This window comes from Anoplopoma fimbria, chromosome 6 (genome assembly GCF_027596085.1).
Source record: "Anoplopoma fimbria isolate UVic2021 breed Golden Eagle Sablefish chromosome 6, Afim_UVic_2022, whole genome shotgun sequence".
Lineage (NCBI taxonomy): Eukaryota > Metazoa > Chordata > Actinopteri > Perciformes > Anoplopomatidae > Anoplopoma > Anoplopoma fimbria.
The window spans coordinates 14,438,866-14,465,477 of record NC_072454.1 but is presented as its reverse complement, the minus strand read 5'-3'; the positions used below and the strand labels follow the sequence as shown (position 1 = coordinate 14,465,477).

At 40.0% G+C, this 26,612-nt stretch overlaps 3 protein-coding genes across 4 annotated transcripts in view; 2 read left to right on the top strand and 1 right to left on the bottom strand.

Moving 5' to 3' along the window:
- Positions 1 to 1,700: 1,700 nt before the first annotated feature.
- Positions 1,701 to 9,886, top strand: vstm4a (V-set and transmembrane domain containing 4a). Its single transcript, XM_054600475.1, has 8 exons — positions 1,701 to 1,857; positions 3,177 to 3,632; positions 6,879 to 6,932; positions 7,052 to 7,159; positions 7,294 to 7,327; positions 7,531 to 7,676; positions 8,490 to 8,557; positions 9,310 to 9,886. Exons 1-8 carry the CDS (start codon positions 1,809 to 1,811, stop codon positions 9,460 to 9,462), a joined length of 1,068 nt encoding a protein of 355 aa, XP_054456450.1. The 5' UTR covers positions 1,701 to 1,808; the 3' UTR covers positions 9,463 to 9,886.
- Positions 9,887 to 11,622: 1,736 nt separating this feature from the next.
- The window catches only part of wdfy4 (WDFY family member 4), a 39,732-nt gene continuing 24,742 nt past the window's right edge, over positions 11,623 to 26,612 (bottom strand). Inside the window, exons 46-64 of the mRNA XM_054599792.1 lie at positions 26,230 to 26,378; positions 25,995 to 26,109; positions 25,591 to 25,676; positions 25,435 to 25,497; positions 22,002 to 22,044; positions 21,089 to 21,208; positions 20,870 to 20,993; positions 20,676 to 20,785; positions 19,260 to 19,410; positions 18,344 to 18,435; positions 16,951 to 17,160; positions 16,721 to 16,841; positions 15,026 to 15,183; positions 14,250 to 14,408; positions 13,974 to 14,153; positions 13,609 to 13,791; positions 12,955 to 13,042; positions 12,176 to 12,305; positions 11,623 to 11,967 (exon numbers count right to left, since the gene is read on the bottom strand). Of these exons, the coding sequence (XP_054455767.1) occupies positions 11,904 to 11,967; positions 12,176 to 12,305; positions 12,955 to 13,042; positions 13,609 to 13,791; positions 13,974 to 14,153; positions 14,250 to 14,408; positions 15,026 to 15,183; positions 16,721 to 16,841; positions 16,951 to 17,160; positions 18,344 to 18,435; positions 19,260 to 19,410; positions 20,676 to 20,785; positions 20,870 to 20,993; positions 21,089 to 21,208; positions 22,002 to 22,044; positions 25,435 to 25,497; positions 25,591 to 25,676; positions 25,995 to 26,109; positions 26,230 to 26,378 (2,346 nt within the window). The 3' untranslated portion in view covers positions 11,623 to 11,903. The remainder of the gene's footprint in view (positions 11,968 to 12,175; positions 12,306 to 12,954; positions 13,043 to 13,608; positions 13,792 to 13,973; positions 14,154 to 14,249; positions 14,409 to 15,025; positions 15,184 to 16,720; positions 16,842 to 16,950; positions 17,161 to 18,343; positions 18,436 to 19,259; positions 19,411 to 20,675; positions 20,786 to 20,869; positions 20,994 to 21,088; positions 21,209 to 22,001; positions 22,045 to 25,434; positions 25,498 to 25,590; positions 25,677 to 25,994; positions 26,110 to 26,229; positions 26,379 to 26,612) is intronic.
- lrrc18a (leucine rich repeat containing 18a) lies at positions 22,162 to 25,366 on the top strand. 2 transcript variants are annotated; one of them, XM_054599793.1, is made up of 4 exons: positions 22,162 to 22,196; positions 22,981 to 23,065; positions 23,168 to 23,286; positions 24,352 to 25,366. In XM_054599793.1, the coding sequence occupies exon 4, from the start codon at positions 24,356 to 24,358 to the stop codon at positions 25,208 to 25,210; it is 855 nt and encodes a 284-aa protein (XP_054455768.1). In that variant the 5' UTR covers positions 22,162 to 22,196; positions 22,981 to 23,065; positions 23,168 to 23,286; positions 24,352 to 24,355; the 3' UTR covers positions 25,211 to 25,366. The 2 variants fall into 2 exon arrangements, with proteins under 2 accessions (XP_054455768.1, XP_054455769.1); XM_054599794.1 differs by lacking the exon at positions 22,162 to 22,196 and having other exon boundaries at positions 22,951 to 23,065.

The window sequence follows — 26,612 nt, the reverse complement described above, 5'->3', positions numbered from 1 at the left end:
TTATTGCTGTTTTTAAGGTTTATTTTCATACATTAGTCCATTTTTAAAGTTGGAAGTTTGTGAGAATGTTTCTGTAGTGCTGTGAAACCGTGTAGAGTGAAAAGGACTAATGCAGGCAATAAAAACACACTTCATTCAGTCAAATAATATCTCACCACAATGAGTGTCTTTCAAAATCACATGGTAAAGGTTATAAATAAACAAAAAGGAAATATAAAAGATTGGTTCTACATGTTGATTTCATTTTACTAGTCAGATTGCTGTAATAACAATATAATATTATTACCACTGCCATCCTTTTTTCTTGAAATGTTCCCAGGGTCTGAATGACTCAGACTCTTTTTAGTGCATAAAAAGAGTGCATAAGGCAATTACAAAGTGTTATTGAGAGAGCACAATAATTTGTCCTTTGAGAGTTAGTTAACACAAACAGAGAAAATAACATTTTGTTAATGACATTTGTGTCTTTGCCTAGTATACCTATGGGATCCAGTGAAGGAAATAATTGTATGAAAATGTCTTTTCTTTGATTTGCCTTGATTCACCAACTCAGATTAAATGTACACGGCTGTTCTTCTGAGAATTCCTGCTGACACTCCCCAGCTTTAAAATGTTGTTGATCCCCTGAGAAGCAATAACCTGCTTTGACCACTGTAGGGCAGAGGAGAGCGGCTCCTCCACTGGAGCAAGACTTGAACTTAAGACTTATGTCAAGGAAAACTTCTAGGAAACCCAAAGTAAAAGTTGAAGTTAAGAAGCCAAAATATTTCTCCAACTATCATTTTGGCATTTTTACTCAACTGATAGAACTTGTACAACGGCATACCTGTATATACAATAATTATTATTATTTTTTCAAAACAAAAGATTTTGTCAGGGTCAAAAAAGGATTAAATCACCTTATCAACCCAGCCAGTTAATTTCCCATAGCATCCATATGCTTATAAAGACAATACAACCTGAAGGGTTAAATCTGTTGTGTGATTCCATTTGGCCTTGGCAGAGCTCGAAGCGCCAGCAGAAGCCCTGCCTCAGCAGTTTAGCCTGCCCAATAAAGCAGCAGGCTTCATACCACTGGGACAGGCTGACAACCACAGCCAGAGACAAGCCCATGCCACTCGGTCCAGCAGCCAGACAGGGAGAGGTCCCAGCACACACACACACACACACACACACACACACACACACACACACACACACACACACACACACACACACACACACACACACACACACACACACACACACACACACACACACACACACACACACACATCTCCATATCCACATACAACCATGGACACATGCATGCAGACACAAACACAAAGCTCACATACATGAACATTAACATGGGAAATGTCAAATGAGGATTCCTCCTAGACTTTGTTGATGGAAATGCATGTTCAGCGCTTTACTGTATATATTTTTCAAAATGACTAACAATGTGACCGACGCATGCAGACACACAAACCACAAGACTTGACCGTCGCTTTTGAGTTCTGGGGTTTTGGGCTGCAGTCCAATACTCTTCACAGGAACACAGGAAATGACATTTCCTACGTTTTGCAGGAGACACAGAGACAGAGAGAGAGGGAGGGAGAGAGAATGCTGGGAGAGTGAGTGGGAGTTTCTAACTGGGAACAGAGCATTTACTGTTTCATATTACACAGAAAAGAGGAGAAAGAGGAGAAGACTTAATAGTGGGTACAGGCTCTGGTGGGTTGTCCAGTCAGGCTCTGTTTTGAATGTAGCTGCTTGTGTAAGTGCTGTGCAGTTGTCTGGGTTTATGGATTCGCTGACTGTGGAAAATGTACTTCTCTATAGTGGTCCTTGTCCTGACTAAGGCTCTGGTCACAGGTAAGTTTACCTTGTTTACAGCAATAACCAGTAAGAAAGCGAGCGAGCAGGCAAGAATGAAAGTAAGGGAATGTGTCTAAAGTGGTAACTTGATCCATCATCTAACATGCACCACTGTTAAACCATATGTTTTCAGTTTGCTTTGTTGCATGAAAATAATGTCAAATGTAAGAAAACACATCCTGATAGTCAGTGTCCCTGCAACAACCAACAGTTTTAAATGCAATAATTATCATTACATTTTTGGCAAAACTTGACATAACAGAAGGTTCTTTTGCAAACTGGGCAACTATGGCTTTGTTTAAATCAAACCAGTTGTGGACTTAAGCAAGTTTGTTCCCTGTGATCAGTGAGAAGCTCAGTATAATTTTCATTCTATAAATGGCCATAAAGTGAACGTACAACTCACATTCCAGCCTCATAATCTTTTGATTATGTTACATTTTGTGTTCCGTTTGAGTCCCTTTTGCTGCTTTTGTCGTCACATTAAATAGTGTAGACAGACCCTGAGGGAGATTCCCCAACTAACACAGCAACAAAACAAACAAAAGGCAGCAAGGCAGCCCAGATGGTCCCTGTTATCTTGTTGTGTTTCTCTTTGCCTTTTTTCGTGCTGTACCCTACTAAAAACCACCTGTAGATTCTCTTTGTCATCTGCTTTCACATACCAGACTTCTTCCAGACAGATCTGACCCAGCTGGCGGTAGAATAAAAGTACCTGAAATAGGGGCACACAAAGTGGGTTTTTAGTTTTCTGACTCCCAGTTCTCTTACACTTTCTAGCTGTAGAGACTGAATTCCCATCCAGTGATGGAATGACATAAGTAAAACCAGTGATAGTGAGAGCTATAAAAACCATAAATCCAAGCAGCCACTGTGGGTGTGCATCCAAACATACTCTGTCTAAATACTACAATTATGTTTAATTGGCAGGAAATCAAACATCTTGCAAAAATGTACTCAGACTTTTTCCCATGTGAGGCTCATTAGCAACTCTAGATAATTACTAATTTAACTAGCAGGGAGGGGTCACACAAGCTACCAGATCACAGTATTCTGAGTTTTCTTATGTTTGGAAAGCCTATGTTTTATGGTTTGGTTTGGTCATAAAACAGAACTTAGCATTCAAAAAATATTAACCATACACAATACAACAAGCACACATATCAAAAAAGGAACACTCATTAAATAAAGTATGGGGTATGCTAAAACAATTTTTTTTTATGAATAAATATACAATTTTTAATAATTATAAAAATATATATATATATAAAACAAAAAAAACGACTGTATATACCAGCTGTGTCTTTTGTCAACAGAGGTATGTCATGGCCTGAATGTGACAGTGACCCCTGGGCCTGTTGTCATGGTAACAGAGAAAGACAACGTGACACTCTCCTGCCTGGTATCTCAGAGGAAGAGGAGCGGCAGCGTCCTTATCCTACGCTGGTTCTTTTCTCCTCTTGCTGCTCCCACTCTCGTGCCCCCTCCCTCGCCTCCATCCCCCTCTCCTCCTGCACTCGAGCCCTCTCAGTTTCTGATTGTGAAGATGGGCATAAAGAAAATGAAGCTGTATGGGAACTACACCCGTCGTTTCCCCCAGCTAAAGTTTCGTCTGTATGAGGAAATGGAGGGAGAGATGTACCGGTTGCGGATACTCAATGTGACAGCAGGGATGGACCAGGGTTTCTACACCTGCAGGGTTCAAGAGATTCGCAAACACAGAAATACATGGAGAGCATCATCCAATGGTACCAGCACCACACAGCTGACAGGTAATTAGATGTGACCTTTAACACACTCTACACCCATTGTCACATTGTCTATTGAAAGGGCCCCTTTTTGGCTGATAATGGGGTTTGAGTCCTTTTTGGGGGGTTTTGAGACCCTTTCTCAGCAAGCCTCCTTTCTGTCTGGATGTTCTTGAGCAAGATGTTAAACCTAACTCTATTTGGGTGGTATCTCCTGAAGGAGGGAAACCAAAGGGGAATACAGTGAAACACAGAAGAATAAGGGGGTCAGATTGCATTCCATTTTTAGCCTTTTGTTCAAAAAATTGCAAGGGAAATTTTCAACATCAATTTAATCTTTGCTTTTTTCCAGGCAGAGTAAAGAAAAACAAATCCATCTCCCATGACCACTTAGCAAAACAGAGAAAAGTGTGCATTGTGTTGTACACCATTTGGCCTTTGACAATAAATGGAGAAAGTATTTTACATTTCAATTTTTTAAACAGCAACCCTTGACACTGACAAAAGAGAATCACACCAAAAGGGGACTTCTGGTTTTATTAATCTGACAATGTTTTCCATGGAATATTCCTTTCCGAGGAATTCCCTTACAGCCACACACACTCAGCTGAGACATGCTGTCCATGCTATCTGGCAATGGAAATAACCGAATTAAGGGGGAGCAACAGTCTTTTATTAAAAGGACAAGGCCAAATAGAAATGTGTTGCATGTATTTTCTGACTCTAGCTGCGCTGCGCTGTACGTGTGTCTGAGTGTGACCCCAATCCTCTGGCATTTCCATTTCAAAACAATGAGCTCACACAGCCAAACCACTCTCAACAATATCACTCTCTGTGTGTGAGTGTGAGGAGTAAAGTTAGAAAAAGGTAGAGTGTTGCTGAGCTGGCTCTGTTCAAAAAACTCTGAAATACATGACGTCAGCATTACGGGTTTACTTTAATGCAAGCCTCAGGAGAAAATTTACTGGAGAATTCGGTTGCAGTGGAACTTATTTATTCCATGCCAATATGTAATAAACAACTTGAACAAATCGGGTTAAAAACTAATTCTAATCACATGCAGTAATAAATATTTACACTGCACGATCCTTCATCTGATTTAACTGGATTGATCGAAGGCCATCTGTCACTGTGGGATGCACAGGATAAAGGGGTTCTATAGATATTAAAGATGCTGCTATATCGTGCTATAAGTGTGGCTTCACCTGACACTGTTGCACAGTTTACCTTTGACTAGTTTTATGCCAGAAAAGCGTAGTGGTTTAAATCAGAGAGAACCATCTGACAACGCCCTGCCCTATATTCAGGGTAAAAAAATCCCACTTAGGAAGCCACACAACCTCAGGCATCTCCGACATCCATTGACCACAGAACCAGACACACGAGCTGATATTGTAGGGTAAACAAAGAGAAAACTAACTTGTAAATGTCCTCTCGGTCCCTAAATTTCAGTCTGCAGATCTCAGAGCAAAGACCACACCCCGCTGATACAATTGTATTAGAGACGTTTCTCCTCTCCCACATCTCTCAACCACAACTTCAGACCTTCAGACCTAATGGTTAAGTGATTTGTGCTTTTCTAAACTGGAAAATTAGCAGACTATCTGTACGAATACATTTTAGAATAAATCTTATTGAACTCTGCTCTCTGACTTCAGGTTTCTAACCTTGCCGGTTTCAGTGGTTGGTTAATGTTTCTGCGTCGTGTCATCACAGCTGCACTGATGGGGGAAAGCAGATTAGCCTAAATCTGTACCTGATAGTTTTCGACTTACCATGAAAACGTGTGAAGTATAAACTTGAGCTTGTGTAGACACATCTGTAGAGAATGTGTACTTTAATAGCTCCCTCACAGCCGACCTGTTAACCCTCGAGGTGGTGCAGTGATTCGATGTGAGGTTAAGCATGTGGTTACCCACAGTGTGAAAGGTCAGATATGTGGTTGGTTATATATAAACTGTTAACTGCTCAAATTGTCAAGAGATGCCAGTTAAATGTAGCCCGTCACCTCGTCAGATAAGTTAGACTACAATTTACAAGTCTTTTATTACTTTTCATTTTGTGATTAACTGTGGACAATATAATAGGAACGCCATACAACCTAATGCAGTCTCATAAAACAGCATAGATTGGCCCTCCAAAATTATAGTAAAATTGAATTATCAAGACTAAAAGAAAGAAGAAGTACATTTAATATAAGAAAAACAGCATATTGCAGGGCCCTTGTATGACATTGCATTGTGACAAAGCCTCCTTCCTTGTTATATTCTACAATCAAATTAGCTTTTTTATTTTTTTTTATCTTGTTTCTTAGACTGGATACATATTTTAGAAAAAAATAGGGGTATAAGGATCCAATCGAACACAGCAGTATCTTGAAAAACACATGCCTTGTGTTGCGTTATCCATCTTCTCCTGCCTTTTCTGGCTGTAAAACTGATCAAACATCTGATCCAGTTTTTCATTTTTGCTCACACAAAAGCCATTGTGTTGCTCTCTGACATTAATTAACGTGATATTCAGATTCAACGGCCGAGACCACATTTGACAATTCTGCAGGCAGTTCAGCGGTCTGGAAACAGGCTAGAAGTCAATTAGAGTTAATATCTTATCATTTCTTATTAATATGTTTATCAACCTGTGTTTAAAAGACATATTAAAAACCCATTACAGGGACACTAAGTAATTTATGTACATAGCCTCTGCTCACTCTCTCCTCAACCTCTTGCTAAATACCCCTGACCTATATACAACCCATCATTCATTGCCACATGCTGACAACAACTTCCTTATTCGTTCTCTTTTCACACTTTCAAGCACACACAGACCATAGCAACATTAAACGTTTGTGAAATGACCGACAAAAGGAAGTGGAGATGCAGAGCAAGGGGGAACCCCCAAACACTGTCCAAGAACAGCAGTACAACCAGGCCTCTGTGTGTGCGTGTGTGTGCGTGTGTGTGTGTGTGTGTGTGTGTGTGTGTGTGTGTGTGTGTGTGTGTGTGTGTGTGTGTGTGTGTGTGTGTGTGTGTGTGTGTGTGTGTGTGTGTGTGTGTGTGTGTGTGTGTGTGTGTGTGTTTGGCTGATGCCGCAGCAGAATCTCCCTTCATATGCAGTTTTGATATTTATGGAAACCACTGAGGCCGTCTGCTGTGTTGGGTCAGAGCCCTCAGACAACAGCAATTTTAAAAAGATACTTAGTCTGGGTACAGTTTTCTACCCTCAATGTACTATTTTTACTTACTTTTTTTTTTTAACATTTTCCTCCAGTGCACTTCATTCTCGAGAGCAGTAGCAGTGAAGGACTGTGGCGTTTATATGCAGGTACTGTTTCATCTCTAGTCTTTTTTTCTGTTTTACTTCGACACATACAACTCTTACTTTGACCGATAATGCCACTGTTATGATGCCTTTTTAGGGAGTTACGTCTTTTTGTTTTTTAGATGTGTATTTGTGTGCTGTGCTGATTTGCTCACTGGGCCTGCTGTCCATCTTCCTGTTCACTCTGGTTCTCACCTGCCAATACTTACACAGAAGACTCAGGCTCAAAGGTGAAACCATCATTTGTTTTGAGACAGTAACTTCACATAAATAACGTTATATTTCAGTTTTTCTTTTCAAAACAATAACTGGACAACTTTGCTATTGAATCAACATGATTTTTTTTCTGCTACTTTCTCCACAGCCAGTTACCTTCTAGTGAAGTGTCCAGAAAGCAGGTGCAGTTGTTTATTAAAATTAATGCTGTCAAAATGAATTGATTACTTGGTCATTCAATAAATAACTTCTCAAACATTTTCAATTTAATATATTTGGTTTGTATTGCTGGTTTAAAAAAAAAAAAAGCAAAAATAATTGACAGATTAATCTAAATAATTATTGATGTAATTAAAACTTTAAAAAACTAATCTACTCCATGCAGCTCAGGAGAGACAGTGACCAGCTCCAGCAGTTCCTCCACTTCTTCCCCAAGAGCCCAAAGGAAAAACACAAGACAGAAACCTGAGAGAAGAGCAGTAACAGCACCTAAACTCCCCGAGGTGCCACCACCACACATACCAGCCAAAGGTGACATTTTAAGGGCAGAATGTATCCTCTGTGGGAAATTTAATTCTTAAGTGGTTGCCCAAATTTTTTAGCTTTGAGACCTTTTAAATTAAAGCAAATGCTAATTGTGACCCCATGGCAGTTTAAAGAGAATTTTTCCCTTTCAGAATGTTAAATATTATGGTTTATTGGCCTGGAGAGGGAAAAGTGTCCAGCATTTCACAAAAATTAGAGAGAAAAATGAAGATAATCAGGACTTTGATCACTGCATTAGGATACATCCTACATAGGGAACTTTATATTGATTTGAATCACCAAGATGTATTTCACACACTTTTGGTCAAGGAGTGCCCAGTGGCTCAGTAATTAATAGTTTCACCCCACAGAAAGGAGACATTTTGAAAGCTTGAGTTTCCTCTCATATCCAAACACACTAGAGACATGAGAGTCACAGCGGGGCTGTGAGAGGCTCCAGCCCTAAAAAAACAATTATTGGGTTAAGACAACAAGAATAAATGAAAGCATCCAGCAAGTACAAAAGCAGAAAATTATATATCCAGTACAATCAAATTTCTCTGACAAAAACACCTTCGTTCGTTAGAGACTGGAGTCTGAAACTTTATACTGTATTTGGGTAAAATCCAGCTGACTATATTGATATCTGATGTAGAGTCAACACTGATCCTGAAAATGACAGGACAAAGCTCCTATTTCTGTTATAAACTACAGCTTGACTAGGTTTGATATAAAAGTGGTTGCGAATGATTTTTTTTTTTTAGCCAAACAGTGCTCTTGGCTGTTTTTTTGAGTCAATAAAGGTATCCTTTTTTTCAGTGCCTGTTGCTGCAAAGAGACCTCAGAAGCCCAGAAGGTTAAAGACTCAGCTCAGGAGTTCCTCCGCTGTAAGTCTCCTTGTTCTCACCCATGATACAAACACCAACATGTCCACTTCACCCATAAAATCATTTATAAAACAGATGCACTTAGTAACAGTTAAAATGTATTTATTAACATTTTGAAAATATGTTTTCTCATGCGCAGAGTTGTTATTGAGACACATGCAAGAGGGAATATGTCTCACGACCGCACAATTGTCTACAGGAGTTTATTGCCGTCTCTTCATTCAGTTATGAGCTTTATAATTCTATTTAGCTTTATTGCTTCTCAAACACAATTATTTATTTAGAGTGCTTCGTTGGTTTTATATCTCCAATAAAAATGTCAAACAAATATATAACTACTCAAACTAAGGATCATCAGTATTTCTAGTGATGGCGTTCTTGTGATTGTGTGGTGAAACAAAACTGTTCTTTGCCCGAACATATTGATTGGATTAGTGCAACCAGGAGGATCTGAGGTTGTTGGATAGGACTCCTTTTGTACCAAATGTTTTTCAAGTAAACTGGATGTTCCGTGATGTCCTGTAAACACATACCTTCTGCAGCTGAAAGCACTAAGGGGATGTTTTTCCATTGAGAGTGGAATAAAAGTTTGCTAAACAATATTAAATGCAGACAGGATGCATACACTCCCTTTACACATTTCCTGAAATGCCCACTAAATACATTTTGATATAAGATATTTATTCATATTTTGTCTTATCTCTGGGGCAAACTCCTTCAAGATTCTCTCACTCTTTCTCTTCCTCCTCCAGCCTCGAGTATCACATGAGGATAGTCTGACATATGCAGAACTGGAGCTGGTCAGACCAAGGCCAGAGCTCCCAGCCTCCTCCAGCTCTGACCCCACCGACTCCAGCCCAGACACTGTGTACGCTCAGATCCTCTTCCAGGAAAAACAGCTGTAAACACAGCAGCTCTGGACACATGTATGTCATGGTACCTCCCGGTGAGCGACTGAACTGAATGGCGACCAAAGGACAATATTTATGAACTATCAGTATGGCATTTAGCATTTACTTTTTGGCTGTACGCTACAACTGTTGTTAAATGAGGGTTTTGTGTTTCCTCGGCACAGTTCCATTCCAGCACAGCAGTTTTGGGGTCTTATAATTCTGTTGTTTTGTTTGTTGGCATCGCTGGCCTGTGAGCCAGATGTTTATGGAACACTCTTATTGTTAACTATTCTGTATAAACTCAGGAGACTATTTGGAAATGAACTGTTGTCCAGGCTCTCTTACTGCAGTATCAGAAGGCACTGTAACACTTTTCAAATGCATTTAAAATCATAGTACTTATACTCCAAAATAATAAATATATGTCTTCGGCCTGACAGTCTTTGATTTATATAAATATGTTCAGTTTTAAATTATCTTTTTTGAAGTGGATTGGGTTTTGTTAGATTGGTCTATAATTTATCTGGGGTCACAACAAATATAATCGGTTTCACACAACAAAAGACAAACAAATGCAATGTTTAAAACAAACAGCGACAGTGCATTCAGTGGTGCTGGTAGGTGGATTTTGTGTTACATGGCACAGGCATGAACAGCAAATATGAATCCTGGCAGCAGCACGCAATATGCCTCAAGTACCCAAGAAAGGTGAAGGGTGTAGTCCATTTTGTGAAGGTCACTTTGTGAAAAATGGGATGAAGATAAAAGGGTGTGGATGTGCATCATTCTCTTTCTCCATGCACCTCTCTCTATGAGTGGGAGGGATCGAGAGAGAGACCATCATCTCCCACAGTTCAGACTCACTGACTTGGATGAACCCGCTAATGACTACATTTATTCAAATTAGACTAATTGTAATCATGGTTAATAATTAGCTTTACAGTGCATTATAATTGGGTTAGGCTACAAGATGGTTCTGCCTAGGTGCAATAATTTATTTGATTTAATTATTCTGAGTAACCCAATGGTTTGACATTTCATATCATAAAACCAGCGATGTAGAGAGAATGGAGATGGCCGTTAGCTTTAGAGAAGGTCATTGCTCGCTCTCTGGGAAAATTATGAGGACTATTTTCCACTCTATTAAGCTACTCCACTTAGCACAATTAGCCACACACACAAAGGTTAAAGAGAAAGACCTCTTCCTCTATGATAGAGAGGAGTGGCGTATGTGCATGAGAGAGCAAGCAAGAAAGGCAGACATGGAAAGACAGCAAGCCTCCACAATCTACCATCATTTGAAACGCTGACTTATATATTGGAATATAAATGCATTGATGAAGGAATGTCAGTATTGTACTTTTCAACTGAAAGATTATGATCAATGTTTGTCTGTCTGATGTGGCTATAAAGGCATTTGTCCTCGGCTAACCATAAACACACACTAACAAAAAAAAGCTGTGACAAGCAGAAAGCATACCTCAACAAGGCCCAAACACATTTTACATCATCCACAAAACACACATTTGACATGATCATGGAAAAGCAGTCTAATGCTTAAATACGCATAAATACCACATTAGAAAGCAGATTGAAAACACATTGTGAAGAACGACAAAGAAAGCTCAGTAAACTATTCACAACTAACTAAACATGCAGGATTGTTCATACCACAAACATGCACCAAAGCATCTAGCTACAACCCCCATAGCATAAAATGCTGACATGTGCATGCCAAACTTTTTATGATCATTGATGCTTGTTGTGCCTTTTCGTGAGAAGTGAACTGCTCAAGCTCTACAGTGCTATCAAAAAGCTGCATTTCTAAGAGCATTGGCTGAGCATGCACGCTCTGGTTCATCATTCACACAATTCCTCGCTTTCAGTTTGAAGCTACTCAGTTCCACCACAAACCTCTGATGTGCACCCTAGTAAGCTTTGCTAGAGCAGCAAGGGTTCATTTAAATGATTGTTTTAAAGTGAGTTTTAAAAATGCTTTTTTTCCAAATCCAACTCTTATGCCAATTCACCCAGCAGCTCTGGAGAAGTTTAGCCAGTGTCATTCTCGATTCACATTTAGGTGAAAAAAAACAAAAAACAAAAAAAACATCCTGGCCAACTAAGGTTTCAGTTATATTTAAAATCACAGACACTCATGTATGCAAATGGTTGACAATAGTTTTATTCATTTGTTGAAATTCAGTATTTACAAAGATAAATACAGAAGAAAAAATATCAAGGTAGGAGACAAAATATTTTATACATTGTCCTAGATTTGAATGTACCGAATATTCTAACAGTTCTTGCTGAATGCACACAGAAAACAGGAGTGAGATACAGCAGGTCTCAATGCTCAGCTGGTGTCAGACCTGAGACACTGATGGATTTTCTGTGTCAGAGTCTTTGTAGAGATGGAAGCCGGAGGCATGATTGTGTTCAATCCCGGCCACCTTTCACTCACAGGTCCAGGTGAAAACTCTGCCCCAGGCATCGCCTGCCAACAAAGTAGCATGGCTCCTACACAGAAAAGGTGTGCTTAAATTATGAAATTCATTGAAATCTGTGAGGTTATTTAAATGTGTTCTGTTTTCAAATCAGTTAGTTGCAAAAGTGTATTCTAATTAAAATATTTAATGAAGGAACAAAGTATTGAACAAAAATGTGCAAATGTAAACTAAATCCCCCCCTCTCTTTGCTGTGAGCAGAAGCATGATATTTACTGTACCTGGATATGGCCAGCGCTGTGATGGCGGGATTGTTCTTGCTGCGGCGCTGCGGCACAGCCTGACTTCTGTTCAGCTGTTCACACAATACCAGATGTCTCTCCCAGCCTTTAGCCTGGCATGAGCTGCTCACTGTGGATACATCATCAACCCTCATTCATTACTACATCACAGGGCAGGTGTCCACCCCGTCTGAAACCCTGACCAAGCGGTCCCCACAAAAAAAAAAAGGTGTTTATCTGCGGTCAGCGGGCCGCTAAAGGGAGAAAAATCCCTCGAATATAAATGCTTCAGTGTTACGTAAAGACTTGCCTCGATGTAATTTGCAAGGCATAATACTCCTATGAGGTGACGCGAGGCTGTAACCAACGTATGCCAAATTGGATCTGGGTATTATTGCTTTCTAAATTATACACGCACACACACGTCAGCAGAATTACTCATCAGTGTTTACTGCCTCTATGTTTAATAACTTTATAACAACATAATTCCTGCTAGCCCTAATGCTAGTGAGGGATGGGGTAAGCATTACAAGCTCTCATCTGGAACAACGCTGTCTAGCTCCGAGATGAGCGGTTAAAAATAATCATCTCACACTTAAGGATTTATCTAATTAGATGGGGATGGGCTTCTTTTGAAACACAAAACACGAGAAACATTTCCTTTTGTGCAGTGGCAATAGTGAGTAGCACTGTTTTGCTACTGTCAGACTCTCCCATAATCTGTGTTCTTATAAATAAAATACCTATATGTATATCCTCTCCTACTGCCAGGACATTACCGTCTCTCTCTGTTCGGTCTTGCCCCGGGGACACAGGCTCTTCTGGAGGGCCAGGTAATTGTGTTCTGGTGTACTCTGTCTTCCATATCTGTATGAGAGACACATAACGAGTAGCAAAATCAGACATAATTCAACATAATAACAATCACACTCACATAAGCACCAGCGCCCGCACACACATCCCATAACTCAAGGAAATAATAAAGTAATAATACCATGTGTGTGTGTGTGTGTGTGTGTGTGTGTGTGTGTGTGTGTGTGTGTGTGTGTGTGTGTGTGTGTGTGTGTGTGTGTGTGTGTGTGTGTGTTGTGTGCATGTGGCTTGGGCACCCACTCCCAAGTGAAGCCCAATTTAGAGTTTGCAGCTTTGACTGCAGAGAGGCAGTATGTGCTTATATTAATCCTACACAAAATAAGTCTCACACACACATAAACCATATGCTGTTATTAATATCTTGATGGACATCCAAGCTGTTACCTGCAAGGCTAACACCAAAGTAATGACTGCCACATTTGAACAATATAAAAAGAAAGCCGCCTCCCCCACTGATATATTAGTCATACAAAGAGCTACCAGACAGTGACTTTAAAGACCTTTACTGTGTGTATGAGATAGAATGTCACATTATCACAAACATACAAAAAAAACCTCACCCGTATGTTGCCGTCTGCACAGCCAGTGACGATGACGTTCTTGGCATCCCACTCGTGTCGCTGTGTGAAGCTGACACACAGGATGTCTGCCTGGGGCTCGCAGGAAGTATCAGTGCAGGTCAACAGCTGACCCTTCATGGTCCACAGGTAGAGCAGAGGTCCTGCACATGACGCAATCTCACCCTTGGACAGAGTAATGTAGTGTTGACGCCCATTTTGCACAAAGACAGAGATGCACACAAAGCAAAAAATGCACGCTGTCAACAATGAGAATCCTCTCTTCCTCATGCTGGGAGCTGAATGTAGAGGAACAACATGGCAACACTGAGCCAAGTAGGAGAAGGAGATCAAGAAGGTGGACTTACAGTGAGGTCATTGATAGCCAGTGCAGAGATGCTGCTCGTGTGTCCTGCTAACTGGGTGATGTAGCTCAGCTCCTCTGTATCCCACAGGATACAGGTGAGGTCACAGGAGCCACTTACTATCATGCTGTGGACCTCGGACACAGCCAGGCATGTCACTGAGTCTGTGTGACCGTATAAAGGCTAAAAAGAAAAATAGGGTCTGTGTTATTCTGAGTGTGCATGTGCTTGAAAATACATTCTGGATGTTACCGTTCAACATTTCTGTTGCAAACTAACCTGTCTGAGTTTCATGTGAGTGAGTTTGTCCTTGTTGACAGCTACATCCCACACACACACCACAGTGCTGGTTCCTGCAGTGACGATGGTTGTCGGGTTGGGACAGGCGGCGCACAGCGTCTCCCCCCAGTCACACAAACTCTCACACACAGCAAAGGTCTGGAGATGGACATATATGAGTAGACCATTATGACTTTGTGTGTAAATTAAGTATATATGATGGAGTGAGTTTATGGGTATATTTTAGCATATTTCATACTTTCATAAGATAATGTGCATAATTGCAATTGTCAAGGAACCTTGATGTTAATTCAAAAGTACTATTTTTCAATGCGTTCAAATACACTACATTGTATGTAAATAGTGTTGTCAACTCATAAAAAGAGACAAACCACGAAAACAGAAACCAAGACATCGCTGAGACACCAAGCAAGAGATGACATTACAAGGTATTGTATGGTTAAATGACTAAGTAAGTAAGTAAGTATCTAAATAGTGTTCTAGAAATCAGTTCACACAGCTCACACAGTATTGTGTAGTGATCTGAACTGAGTTGCAGCTTGGCAGATCCTAGAAATCGCCTCACTGTTTTGATTGAGCGTGACTAGTGATGTCAGAGACAGCTGATACTGATTAGCTGACTGTGTGTGTGGCTTTACCCACAACCAGTGAGATGTTCCATATGTATGTTGGCTAACATTTAGTTTCTAGTTGGAAGGTTTTTCAATAATACAAACAATGTAAACTTTCCCTACTGTATAGGCTGACAAACATACCTTTTCAGTAGCATAGTTTCCAAAGGCACAGCTGTAGTCAGGGAAGCCCCAGCTGAAGAAGCAGCCCGACAGAGGTGACAGGAACAGACGGTTTCTCTCCAGGACCATAACCTCTTTTTCCAGACACAGTATCTGACCTACCGGGCCTCTCGGCAGCTCTGCAGAAAGGTTTACAGTGATACTCAGAGTGCTGCACCATCAGCAAGAACTTGTAGAAGAAAGTAAGATGATGTCAGTTATACCATAAAAAAGTTATGGTGTAAAAAATAGAAAAATGACCTCATTCTGTCTTTTGTATACCTGAATGAACTTGCCTGGCCAAATGAAGGTAATGGCTCTTCAAAAACATCACATTAAAGAGATGGGTAGCTCAGTAAAATTGTTAAGAATTTCATTAAATTGACCAGAAAACTGGGCAATTAAAACAGCTATTCCTGGGTTACATCAAGCTGAGGCTCTGTCCGGCGGGGACACCTGCATCCTGGACAGCACAAGTTATATGTGTATGTGTGTGTGTGTGTGTGTGTGTGTGTGTGTGTGTGTGTGTGTGTGTGTGTGTGTGTGTGTGTGTGTGTGTGTGTGTGTGTGTGTGTGTGTGTGTGTGTGATGCAGTGAGAGGGTGGCTGTTATTGTGGCTGTAAATGACCTATTCATGCAGGAACAGGCAACCATTAAATGGTAATGGTAAATGGACTGTACTTGTATAGCGCTTTTCTAGTCTTCCTGCCCATCAGGGTCTCTCTAATCATTCACACCCATTCATACACCGATGGCACAGCCTTCGGGAGCAACTCGGGGTTAAGTGTCTTGCCCAAGGACACATCGACATGGACTGCCGGAGCCAGGGATCGAACCGCCGATCCTCTGATTGGAGGACGACCCTGCTCTCCACTGAGCCACAGCCGCCCACATCCCATCGCCAGTTCGGCTTCTCAAATCCCAAGACAGAAACTGTGTCTGCATGAGTTTTAGCATTCCTCCTCCTATTCATCTCTATCTGCTTATTGATCAGATCAGACACTCTAAGATTTAATATGAAATGTAATATGCAGGAATCTCTCCCTGAGCATTCGCAGATTCATCTCCTCTCCCTCAGTGGGCCTGTAGGGATATTCAGATTATTAAGTAGGGCTCAGCGGAAGAGTCATCTCCATATCGTAGCTCTAACAGATAGCTCCTTCTACACTTCCATAGTGTAAATTAATCTATGGACATTCTCGCTCTTTTTCAACGATCCCCTTGAGACATGGGCAGATCTTGTATATAATAATTTACATCAAACGTTGCGAAAAGGAGGAACAATACAAAATGGTGACAAATGCAAATTACTAAAAGAAATTGAATTTAGTTTTCAAAGCAGAAATGTTAATTCAGCTACGTTAATTCAATTGTTTGGAAGTTATGGTTGTTTATAAGGCTATGTTATGATTTGCTTTTTAATTTTTATACATTCATTTAACATTTTGGCTGAGTGTACGCTAAATATGAGTTTAGTTAAAGGTAAAAAAATCTCACTTTATTGTGTACAAAAAGAAAAAATAGCTAAGCTAATTTAGCACACCAACATGAGAGTGGTATCTATCTTTTCATCTCACTTTTGGCAAGAAAGCATATTTCCCAAGATTTTCAAATAACTTCTTTAAATTTAAGATATTATTTGCTGTCTGAACTCCTCTATGAATTGTTTAGCTGTACCTCTATATGGCTGCACTGTGGTGTTCAGTTTATCCAGTTTGAAGAAAAATGGAGTTGGATGGGGTGGTGATGACCCTTCTTTCTTAGTGCCACTGCGAGGTGGATGTGGCTTGGTGAAGAGCTATTGAAGAGACAGATGATTCACAAAGATTATTTTTTAAAACAATATGATACACTGACATGCAGGAAGTTATGTATTTTTTTCACTTCCCCCAGCTTATTATTTTTACCTGTTTGGGAACTTGGCCAAAGTTGCTGACGTATCCCAAGATTGTGCTCTTGATGAGGGGGTCCTTAGCATCCTGCCGGCTACTCTTAGCATAGAAGTAAGGGTGGAACATGTTCACACTTTCTACTGCAGCAGGGCCTTGTTGCCTGTACCCAAAAATCAGGTCGATCCACAGGTGGAGGTTGGCACTCACATAGTCACTTTCCAAGGCCTGAGGGAAATTGTGGCATAAACTTAGACCAACTAGTCAAGAAATACTACAAAACTAATATCCATGCACTGTGCAGTCTTAAAATACATCTATGTGCAGTGCTCATTGTTATTACAGTGGGACCAAAACCATCAGTCAAACTGTTAATATGAGAGTTTGGAAACACAAGAAACTTTTACAAGAATGCACAACCAATCAAATTATTCAGGTACAGTATGATTTCTTCCAAAAGTCTATTTAGAAGTGCATAGCTGTGTTATGAGCGTATCTTCATGTCTGAATTAAAGAATGATTTGGGTGGAATTAGCCAGAGATTGGTTTTGAAGAGTTAATAAGGAAAACAGGGCATTATGACCAGCATGTGTATCCTTACACCCAATGTTAATAAACCCATACAGGAATACCAGAAAACTGAAAAAAACATCATAACAAGGATATATTGTCTTGAGTTAATTTGTCTATGGAAGAAAAAAAATATCTCCTTATGTCCCTAATTTTATGAGAATGGTGGGCAATATGAGTAGTTCAGTAGATTACAGAGTGATAACCATCATAGATGCCCCAGGAATGGAAAAAGGGAGGGTCTCAATGAAGAAATCAGACCAACAGAGAGAAAAAGCACAGAGGAATACAATAACACCACACAGGGAAAGAGACTAAAGAGCTTAGAACATATTCAGCTGGCAGATATAATGGCATGATGAAAAATGGAGATTCTTGTGCCTGCCCTGAATAGTGTTAAATAGGCTTCTTGTCCTTCGCTGTCTGTCATCTATAAACTTCAGATACATGCCTTTCCATAGATTGTCTTGATAAGCGAAACAAAGGGTCATTATATTTGAAAACAGTCAGTGCTAGAAGTATTTAACTGAACCAAGCTCAATGAGACAAGATGGCCTTCAGAGAATATAATGAATAAGACAGTGGCTGCTGTGAATAAGATCTGTCTCTTATACTGTGGTACAAAGAACGAAGACAAACAGACTGACTGCAACCAACACCATTACACTCCGACTATTACAGAAGAAACTTGTTTTAGATACTAAAACAGTGCATATTATGTGTACATGTATCAACAAGTATTGACAAACAGTATTAGGTCTCACAGGAGAAATTCCTGTATGCAATATTCCAGACTGGCAAACTGTAACAGACAAGCCTGGTGAGGTCGGGAGTCACTGACCTCTCGATGGACTCGAATGAACTCCTGGGGGTCACCTTTCGCCCACGGAGGCAGCTCCACATCTCCCAGAGCGGTACCATCCTCCATAGAGCCTACAGAGAGATGGATAAAAAGGGAGTTTAAAGATACCCTGTGGAGTTTGCGCAATGTTTGAAGAGTGGTTCCCCGTTTTGTTTGTGTTTCATTTGTGTGCTCAACTAGCACACACACACACACACGAGGACATAAATGTAATGCAATCTACATTTATGCTAGTCGTTGTAAACAATGCAGGTTCACACATTTTTGTTCTTTCAAAATTGTCTTTCGAAATGTCTTTAATTCCACACGTTTGTAAGGTTTCTATGTGCTTTGTTAATTTAAACACCACTGAATGTAAACAGATTTGTGTTTGTTAACAGGGAAAAGGGGGGTACCTTTAAAGCATCTATTCTAAACCAGTTCAGAGTACCAGCCAAATGGTTAGTTTATATATACAGAAAAAAGAGGCAATTTAAAAAGCTAGTTATTTGAATTTCTAAATTTGCTCAAGAATTAATTTAAATAAAAAAACATAGCAATTCAAACAAAGCATACAATTAATGACAAGTTATATTAAAATATCACCACAGCAATCAAAACTCATCATCAGGCAGAGACAAACTCTCTGTTAGATAGCCAATGTTCCATCGGATGCAGTGAATAAAATGGATTGTTTTTAGAAACAAAAAAGTGATGTGGGAGAGACAACACTCGGGACTGAAAACTACCGACAGGGTAGACGGACTAACGCATTGTTAGTTTGGGTATTTTGATTAGAATTTGTGAAAAATAAGTAAAACAATACATCCGTAACAACGGTCCTTTTAGAGGGCAAATATCTCTCTTACTTTCAGTCATTCATTTCGATACATAGAGGATGACTTTAGTGACTGACCCAGCTGGATGTGGTTGGAGTTGAGCAGGAAGTCAGACAGGTAGAAGAACTCTGGGATGAGCTCTCTGACGTCCCCCGTGTTGTCTCTGGAGGCCGACTCCCACTCCTTCTTGACACTGTAAAACATCCGCTCTGGGATGTCAAACCCTCCCTGTGGGAAGACGAGGCACAGCATCAGACCCGAGGCACACTGCAGAACCAAACTTTGCAACGGGCATATTAATAAAGCAGTTATGCTTGATTCCGTATAGTGAGCCATATTTTAAATTCTTCATTGTATTATGCAAGCAGGAAATATTTGCTACTATCTGAAGGGAGCTTTTCATCTTTCTGTGAAATTCCATAATCTATGATGGAAATCTCATGAGGGAGAATGTAATTTAGAGTAAAACAATTACCTCAATGAATGAAAATAGCATATATACTGGTAAACTCGGTTAGAGATGTAAATCCAGTTATGGATATTACTACACACCCGTTATGTGCTTCAGAAGAGAAAAAGGCACTGTAATTCACCAGACTAACATCTTTATTGCTTTATTCTGACTATCAAATATGCATGCCTTTTCATTATAATCAATTGGATGCTGTATTGTAATTTGGTAACATCTGGGGCCATTTGCATTGGCTTCTTTTAGATGCTTTTTGTAATTATTTGCATATATATTGAAATCTCCCTATAATCTGCTTTCAGACCAAAACAGCATTGAAACAGGATCAGAAGTGCTGAAAATAGCCCATATTAGAGGTAGATTATGAGGAGGTTTTATGTTTGAATGTAAAAAAAGTGATGAAAATCAGTGGGCACTGGGTGAGCACTGGGTATGCAGAGGGGCCTGTGGAATTGTTGAAACGGACTGATGCGCACTAAACTTCTTACATTTCTTCAGAAGAATCGAGACCACACCTGCTGTTATATATATTATATAGTATGCACTTATCATTTAACGTGTTTGCTTGTGTAGATTTGTATGCTTATATTCATGTGTGATATGAGCCTTGTATTCAAGCCAAAATGACACGGTAAGAGGCACTGAATCTTGTGCTGTAGCTTTAAGAGGTTAACATTTTTCTTTAATTCATCAACGAAACCCCTTCAAGTTCTAAATGTTATAGATTCAGAAACACTTTATCCCGTCTATCACCATACAGGAAAGTTACTGTATAATTTCCATCATTCTAAGCTTTTATAATTTACCTTTTTGATGTCCTTATAAAAAGTTTGCTGTGATATAGTCACACAAGTTGTACATCCTAATTGTTTATTATTATACTTCTGCATGTGAGTTGGTTGACACTGGAAAAAAAAATTCCGTTTTCTATTCTATGCTATTCTGAAATTAAGATTTTTTTTTTGTTTGGCTTATTCATTTAAATGGCATCTAAATGACCAAGAGTGAGTGTCAAAGGCCTAACCTGCAGTGTCTGAAATGTGTGTGAAAACGGCTCCATCCTGACGAGGAAGGAGGATACGATGATGGCTGAGGAGTAGTGGGTACAGTAGTGACATTGTGCCGACAAATTTCCTACAGAGAAAAAGTACATAAAATAAAATGTTAGTGAACAGCAAAAGACAAGAATAATGAAAAAGTAAAGAGCTGAACACAAACCTTCACCCTCAATGTTTTCAACTTCATCATATCTTTGGATGAACACCTGTCTCCTTTTCTCTGTCTGAGCTCCCATTGGCTTAGACAAGTCACGGAAAGTTGAAGGATTTGACAGATCAAGCCTCTATCAAGGACAGAAATAAATCAAACAATTTCGTTATCCCCGTCCCCCTACAATATGAATGTTCAAGACAAAGATGTCACTGTGTGTGACCTCACCTCTGACTGGTAGTCAGCAAGGACCCAGGGGAAAACTGGATACTGCATCAGGTCATTGTATGTCCTCCCAGCGATGGTGTTCAGATGCATCAAGTACTCAAAGTTACTTATTTCCCCTTTCTGGAGGACAGACATGAGTAATATGAAGTTACACAGGGATATTGTTATAAACAGTGGTGTAGGAAGTACTACTAATACAACACGGTAGATGTACTTTGTTACAAGTAAAAGTCCTGCATTGAAAAACATCACTTCAGTTAATCTATGTAGTGAAAAATCTGCTAACTTTTAAGTACATTTTCCTGATTATGCTTATTTTGTTTAGGGCTACAAATTATAGGTTCTTTCTTTATGGATTTATTAATGGTACAATCCTCAAAATAATATATATATATATAATTATGATATTAAAATACAAAATGGAAATCAGGAAATAAACATAATATGTATTAACCTGGAATCATGAAATGTTTTTGGATGAAAAATAATTTCAATACTTAATATATTATTTTCTGTCAATCAGACAATTGATTAATTGACTAATTATTTCAGCTGTACTTGTACTGTTGGGTAGTTTAATTTTACAACTTTGTATGTTTTGTATGCAAAAAACCTCAAAAGTAACCAAAGCTGTCAGAAATGTATAGAAATGAAAAGTACAATATTTCCCTTTGAAATTTAGTCGAGTAGAAGTATAAAGTGGCATGAGAAGAAAAGACTCAAGTAAAGTACAAGTACCTAAAAATTGTATTAGAGTAAATGTATTTAGTTGCATTACACCACTGAGATTAATTGGGTTAATGTCATATTTGTTCAATGTTTTGACAGTCTCTTCTGATGTTAAAGGAGTTTATCTTTAAACACAAACAACTCTGACAAAACAAAACGGCTGAAGGTCTGTTTAATGCATTACCTGCCATTTAACAAGGGCTGCCTTTTCAACCACAGGAGCCTTCCTAAAGCACAATGAAAAAAACAAACAAACAAACACCTTAAATTAGCATCAGGGCTGATCACTGCCCACCACACAAAGTTTTGTGGTTGCTCTGTTGCCTAGCAACCCATGTTCAAATGTAAAACTGAGGAGTTCTGAAGCAGCAGGGTGGAGGTGAGCGAGTGAAACTGAAATTGTGTGTGTGTACACAGCTGTAGGAGCAGTTATGGGATGGAGGTGGAGGCATAAATAATGAGTAGAAATGTGGAGGATGTAGCACATGTTGCCATCTGTAGGTTGTGATGAATATACTTGAACCAACATTGTAACTTGTCTGACTAGCCTCCATCAGAAAAAAACAGTAATCTAGCGTTAACAGAGGAAGTAATGTTTTTCCTTGTGCAGTGAGTTTTTAAATGACAAGCAGGGTTGAATGGTTACTGGTTAAACAAGGAACAACACAGACCAGTTCACTGATTTCCATGAAAAATTTGACTTCCTGCTTACACAAGCTTAGCTAAGACAAACTTTAGTTTCTTCTCCAGCTGTTTTTTAATTTAGTTGGTGTTAGTAGGTGTTTGTTCTAAGCATGTTGTAAGATGATCCTTTAATAGGCATTCACTCAAATGGAGGCACAGACTTGAAAGTTTCTCTTTAACAAACCGCTGAGTACAAAGCTCAATAAAAATACCTTCTTTCTAATTAATTTACCAGAACCGGTTTGTCTCAGCTAAACATTGATACTAAAGTAGATAAATGACAACGTTTCTACATATTTCACTCATGTAACACCTATCTGAATTTGTTTAATCTAAATTAGTAACACATTCGACTGCTCCTTAAATCTCTTTTCCCTCTGTGGCCAGTAACATGGCAATAAAGTCCTTGCGCCAAGCACCCCAGTTGCTAAGTAACGGTATTAAACAAGAGGAACCTTGACTTTCCCTGTGTGGTGTAGGGAGACCAGCGAAATGGTGATATACACAGGAGTGCATTCCTGATCTTTCCTCTCGATATCGGCGCCACATAAACAGGATTACCAGGTATTATAAGTACAACTTCTACATGCTGACCAAATGAGAAGGTGTTTTATGTTTTGTTGCTGTGCCATTCCATAATGACTTAAAGGTGTTTTTTGGTACAAGGGTGAGAGGCTTCGAGCTGAATGGCCAGTTCACAAAAGCTGTTGTTGGTGTGTTTATGAAACCGAAGACACTCTCATCACTCAATTACAACAACTCAGAAAAAAAGAAGATAAAATATGGTGAGTACAAATATTAATTTATGTTTAAAATGTATATACAAGTTTTAAATAAGAACACAGTAGGGTAAAAATGGAAAAATGTGTAAGGATGCAAACAGTAAATGTGTTTAGTCATCAGGAGGCTACTTGATTTGTTTCCAATAACTCCTCCCTTTGTCCAATAACTCCTGACCAAATTATTTTGTAAAACTACACTAAATCAATCATTGCATTTGGCCCAGTATGTGTTATCTAATTGCAGGCAATAATTTCATGCAATAGTTTTCTATAGGAGGTTATAATGGGAACAAGCACCAGTGGATAACCTCTCTCATCCTGAGGATGATGAATGAGGCGAGAGAGGGCCTTGGGGTGTAACACAGACACAAACAGACACACACCGTGCTCTTTTAGACGGGGAGGGAAGGAGAGCGAAGCCCTCATCACACTCCCAACACTCCCCAACTATCATTTATCATGGTCCTGATTTGACTCTTTGTGCATGCGCACATGTACTGTAGTAGAGTACATGCATGTCTGTCAGTACACTGTGTACGTGTGTGAGAGAGACATTCACATGAAACACACACACACACCTTCCTGGTCTGAAAAGAGCCAAACAGCTCAGTCAGTTGAATGGTGAGGGAGCATCAGCACTCATTTGTTTTTGCTGTATTACCCAGTGTCGCCTCTCTCCTATTGTTCCCCTGCATTAGCCTTAATTAGAGAGTTGTGCTCTTAAATACACCCATGGGCAACACTGGGTGAGCGCGCACTAGTGCAGACACAACACTGCAGACACACGCACACACACTCACAGAGACACACTCATACACACACAGCTCTCATACATCAGAGAGCATGCTTTCCCTACTGCCCCGGGCCATACATAAGCCCTTGTATCTGAATAAATCACATCAGCCTTACACACACATACCTACACGTAAACATACACACAACACATTTATTTGCTATAGTACTATGGGGTATAAGATAAATTATTGGAAATTAGCCTCTTGGGGGCAAAAGTGAAGCTAAACTGAAATTTTTAAACTGTCCTGTTCAATAATTCTCTGTGCGTTGCAGTACCATGCCCAAAGGGAAGGGAGCCAAAGGGACAAAGCTGACCCTCAAAGTTGCCAAAAAGGCAATACGGATGACCCCGGATGGACGGCGCCGGCTCACTCTTAGCAACATGGGTATTACCATCTTCCCAAAGTGTCTCCTAAAACTGACCAACGTGGACGAGTTGGACCTCAGCCGCAACATGATACAGAAACTCCCAGATAACATCGGGAACTTCTCGTCATTGAGATGGTTGGATCTACACAGCAACAAGCTGGAGTCTGTGCCCGAATCCATCGGCAACCTGGTGGGCCTGACCCACCTCAACCTCTCAAACAACCGCCTGATCTCTGCTGGTTTACCGTCCACGTTGGGTTCTCTCACCAGCCTGAAGAGCCTCAATCTGGGAATGAACCAGCTAGACACCCTGCCTCCCACTATGGAGGCTCTAGATAGTCTTCAAGAGTTAGGTCTGTTTGATAACCTCTTCATCAATCTACCAGAGTTTTTAAAAGTCCTACGCAACCTCACAAAGATGAACATGAAACAAAATCCTCTATCGTATGTTCAGGAGGATGGTGAGGGGATGCAGAAGGAAAAATCAGAAGCAGAGGGAGATGTGTATCTGGTCCATGAGAGCAGCCTGTGTAGGACATGCCTTAAGAGATGTCAAGAGGAGAGGGAAAGGATGACAAGAGGTGGAGGAGGAAGAGGAGGAGGAGGAGGAGGAGGAGGAGGAGGAGGAGGAGGAGGAGGAGGTGACGCGTTTGAGGAGAAAAGGATAAGGACTTATCAGGGACTGATGGCGCCAAACTCAGTGGCTACAGTCAATCAAGATGTGTGGAGAATAAGAAAGGTGGAACACAAGTCAATCAAATGATGATGCAACCAAACAGCATCAAAACTATAGTACAAATGGAATGAATGTCACTTTTAGGCACCTCTATAAACTTTAATAATATTTGCATAATATACTTACTATATGTCACACAACAATTTTTTTTATGTATTTACCGTTTTAATGGATTTAATAAAAAGAGTCACTACGCATAACTGTGTTGAATTATTGCTTTTGGGTGATTGTGACCAACTGTGGACACTTACCTGGCATTAGCAATCACCTCAGCAACCCCTCTGCCTTTTAATGCTGGCACCACCGTGCACAACCTGAGGGGAGAACAAGAGGAAAGGTTGAAGAGCAGAGTCATCATAATGCTGAAAATAAAAAATGTTAACCTCCAGTTTATGGAAATGTGGCACCTTTTATATGCAGAGACGTGGTCTTTATTCAGGAATACAAGGAAGGCTGAAAGTCCGTTTTTCATGAAGACTTCGATAGCGTTGTCCTGATAGTAACAGAGAGACAAATTGGCTCTTTTGTGACTTACACTCAATGACATTTTTCTCTTGTACATATTTTTATCTGTCATATCCTCTTTAAACCTAGACTTAACATGCATCTTGACTTGATGCTATTATTACCACTTAAAAACAACTAATTGAAAACAACTGAAGGAGCAAGAGAAAATGCAAAACAAATCTGATCAAACTTCTAACATCTAACAGTAATGTGAATGTATTCCAACTAAATCCTGTGAAGACAGAATTTGAATTTAAGATGCATGTTAATACAAGGCATCTGCTAGAGCATTAGGATGTCTGACCTCTAAAAGGAAACGTATGAAGCGAGCATCCTTGATATCCTTATAGAGCCAGCGTCTGCAGCGGGCTGGTGGCGGCTCTTTATTCAGCATGGTGGAAATAAAGGTATCCCTCACACTGGCAGAGACAGAAAGGGACACATAGATGACCAATCAGAACAACTGAGAAGCTAAAATCTGTTAGTTCTGGGTTTTTCTGAAACTGCTGCACACAAGTGTACGGCACACCCAGCTGTACCTGCTCGGGTGATGTTTCCTGCAACACACATCTCCAGCAGGACTAAGAGTGAATCCCTCACACACGAGCAGGCTCTCTTTCCCAAACAGCAGCACCGCCTCTGTCACTCTGAGGCCGCTCACCGTCACTACACACATCTTTGCCTTTACCTACAAGGAGGGAGAAGAGAGAGACAGGGAGATGCATTAAGCCCCGTGTGAGAGGCACACATCGGCACACTTCTCTCCCGGGACATGACATGGCAGCAACGCAGGCACTTCAGGCTTTACTTGATTGATCATTTTAATCACATATTCTAATCATTATTAAAAAGACACAGTTGAACACTTCATTATCAGAGCTGATTGATGGGGAGCGGTGTGGCTGTGCGCTTCATCCCGCGC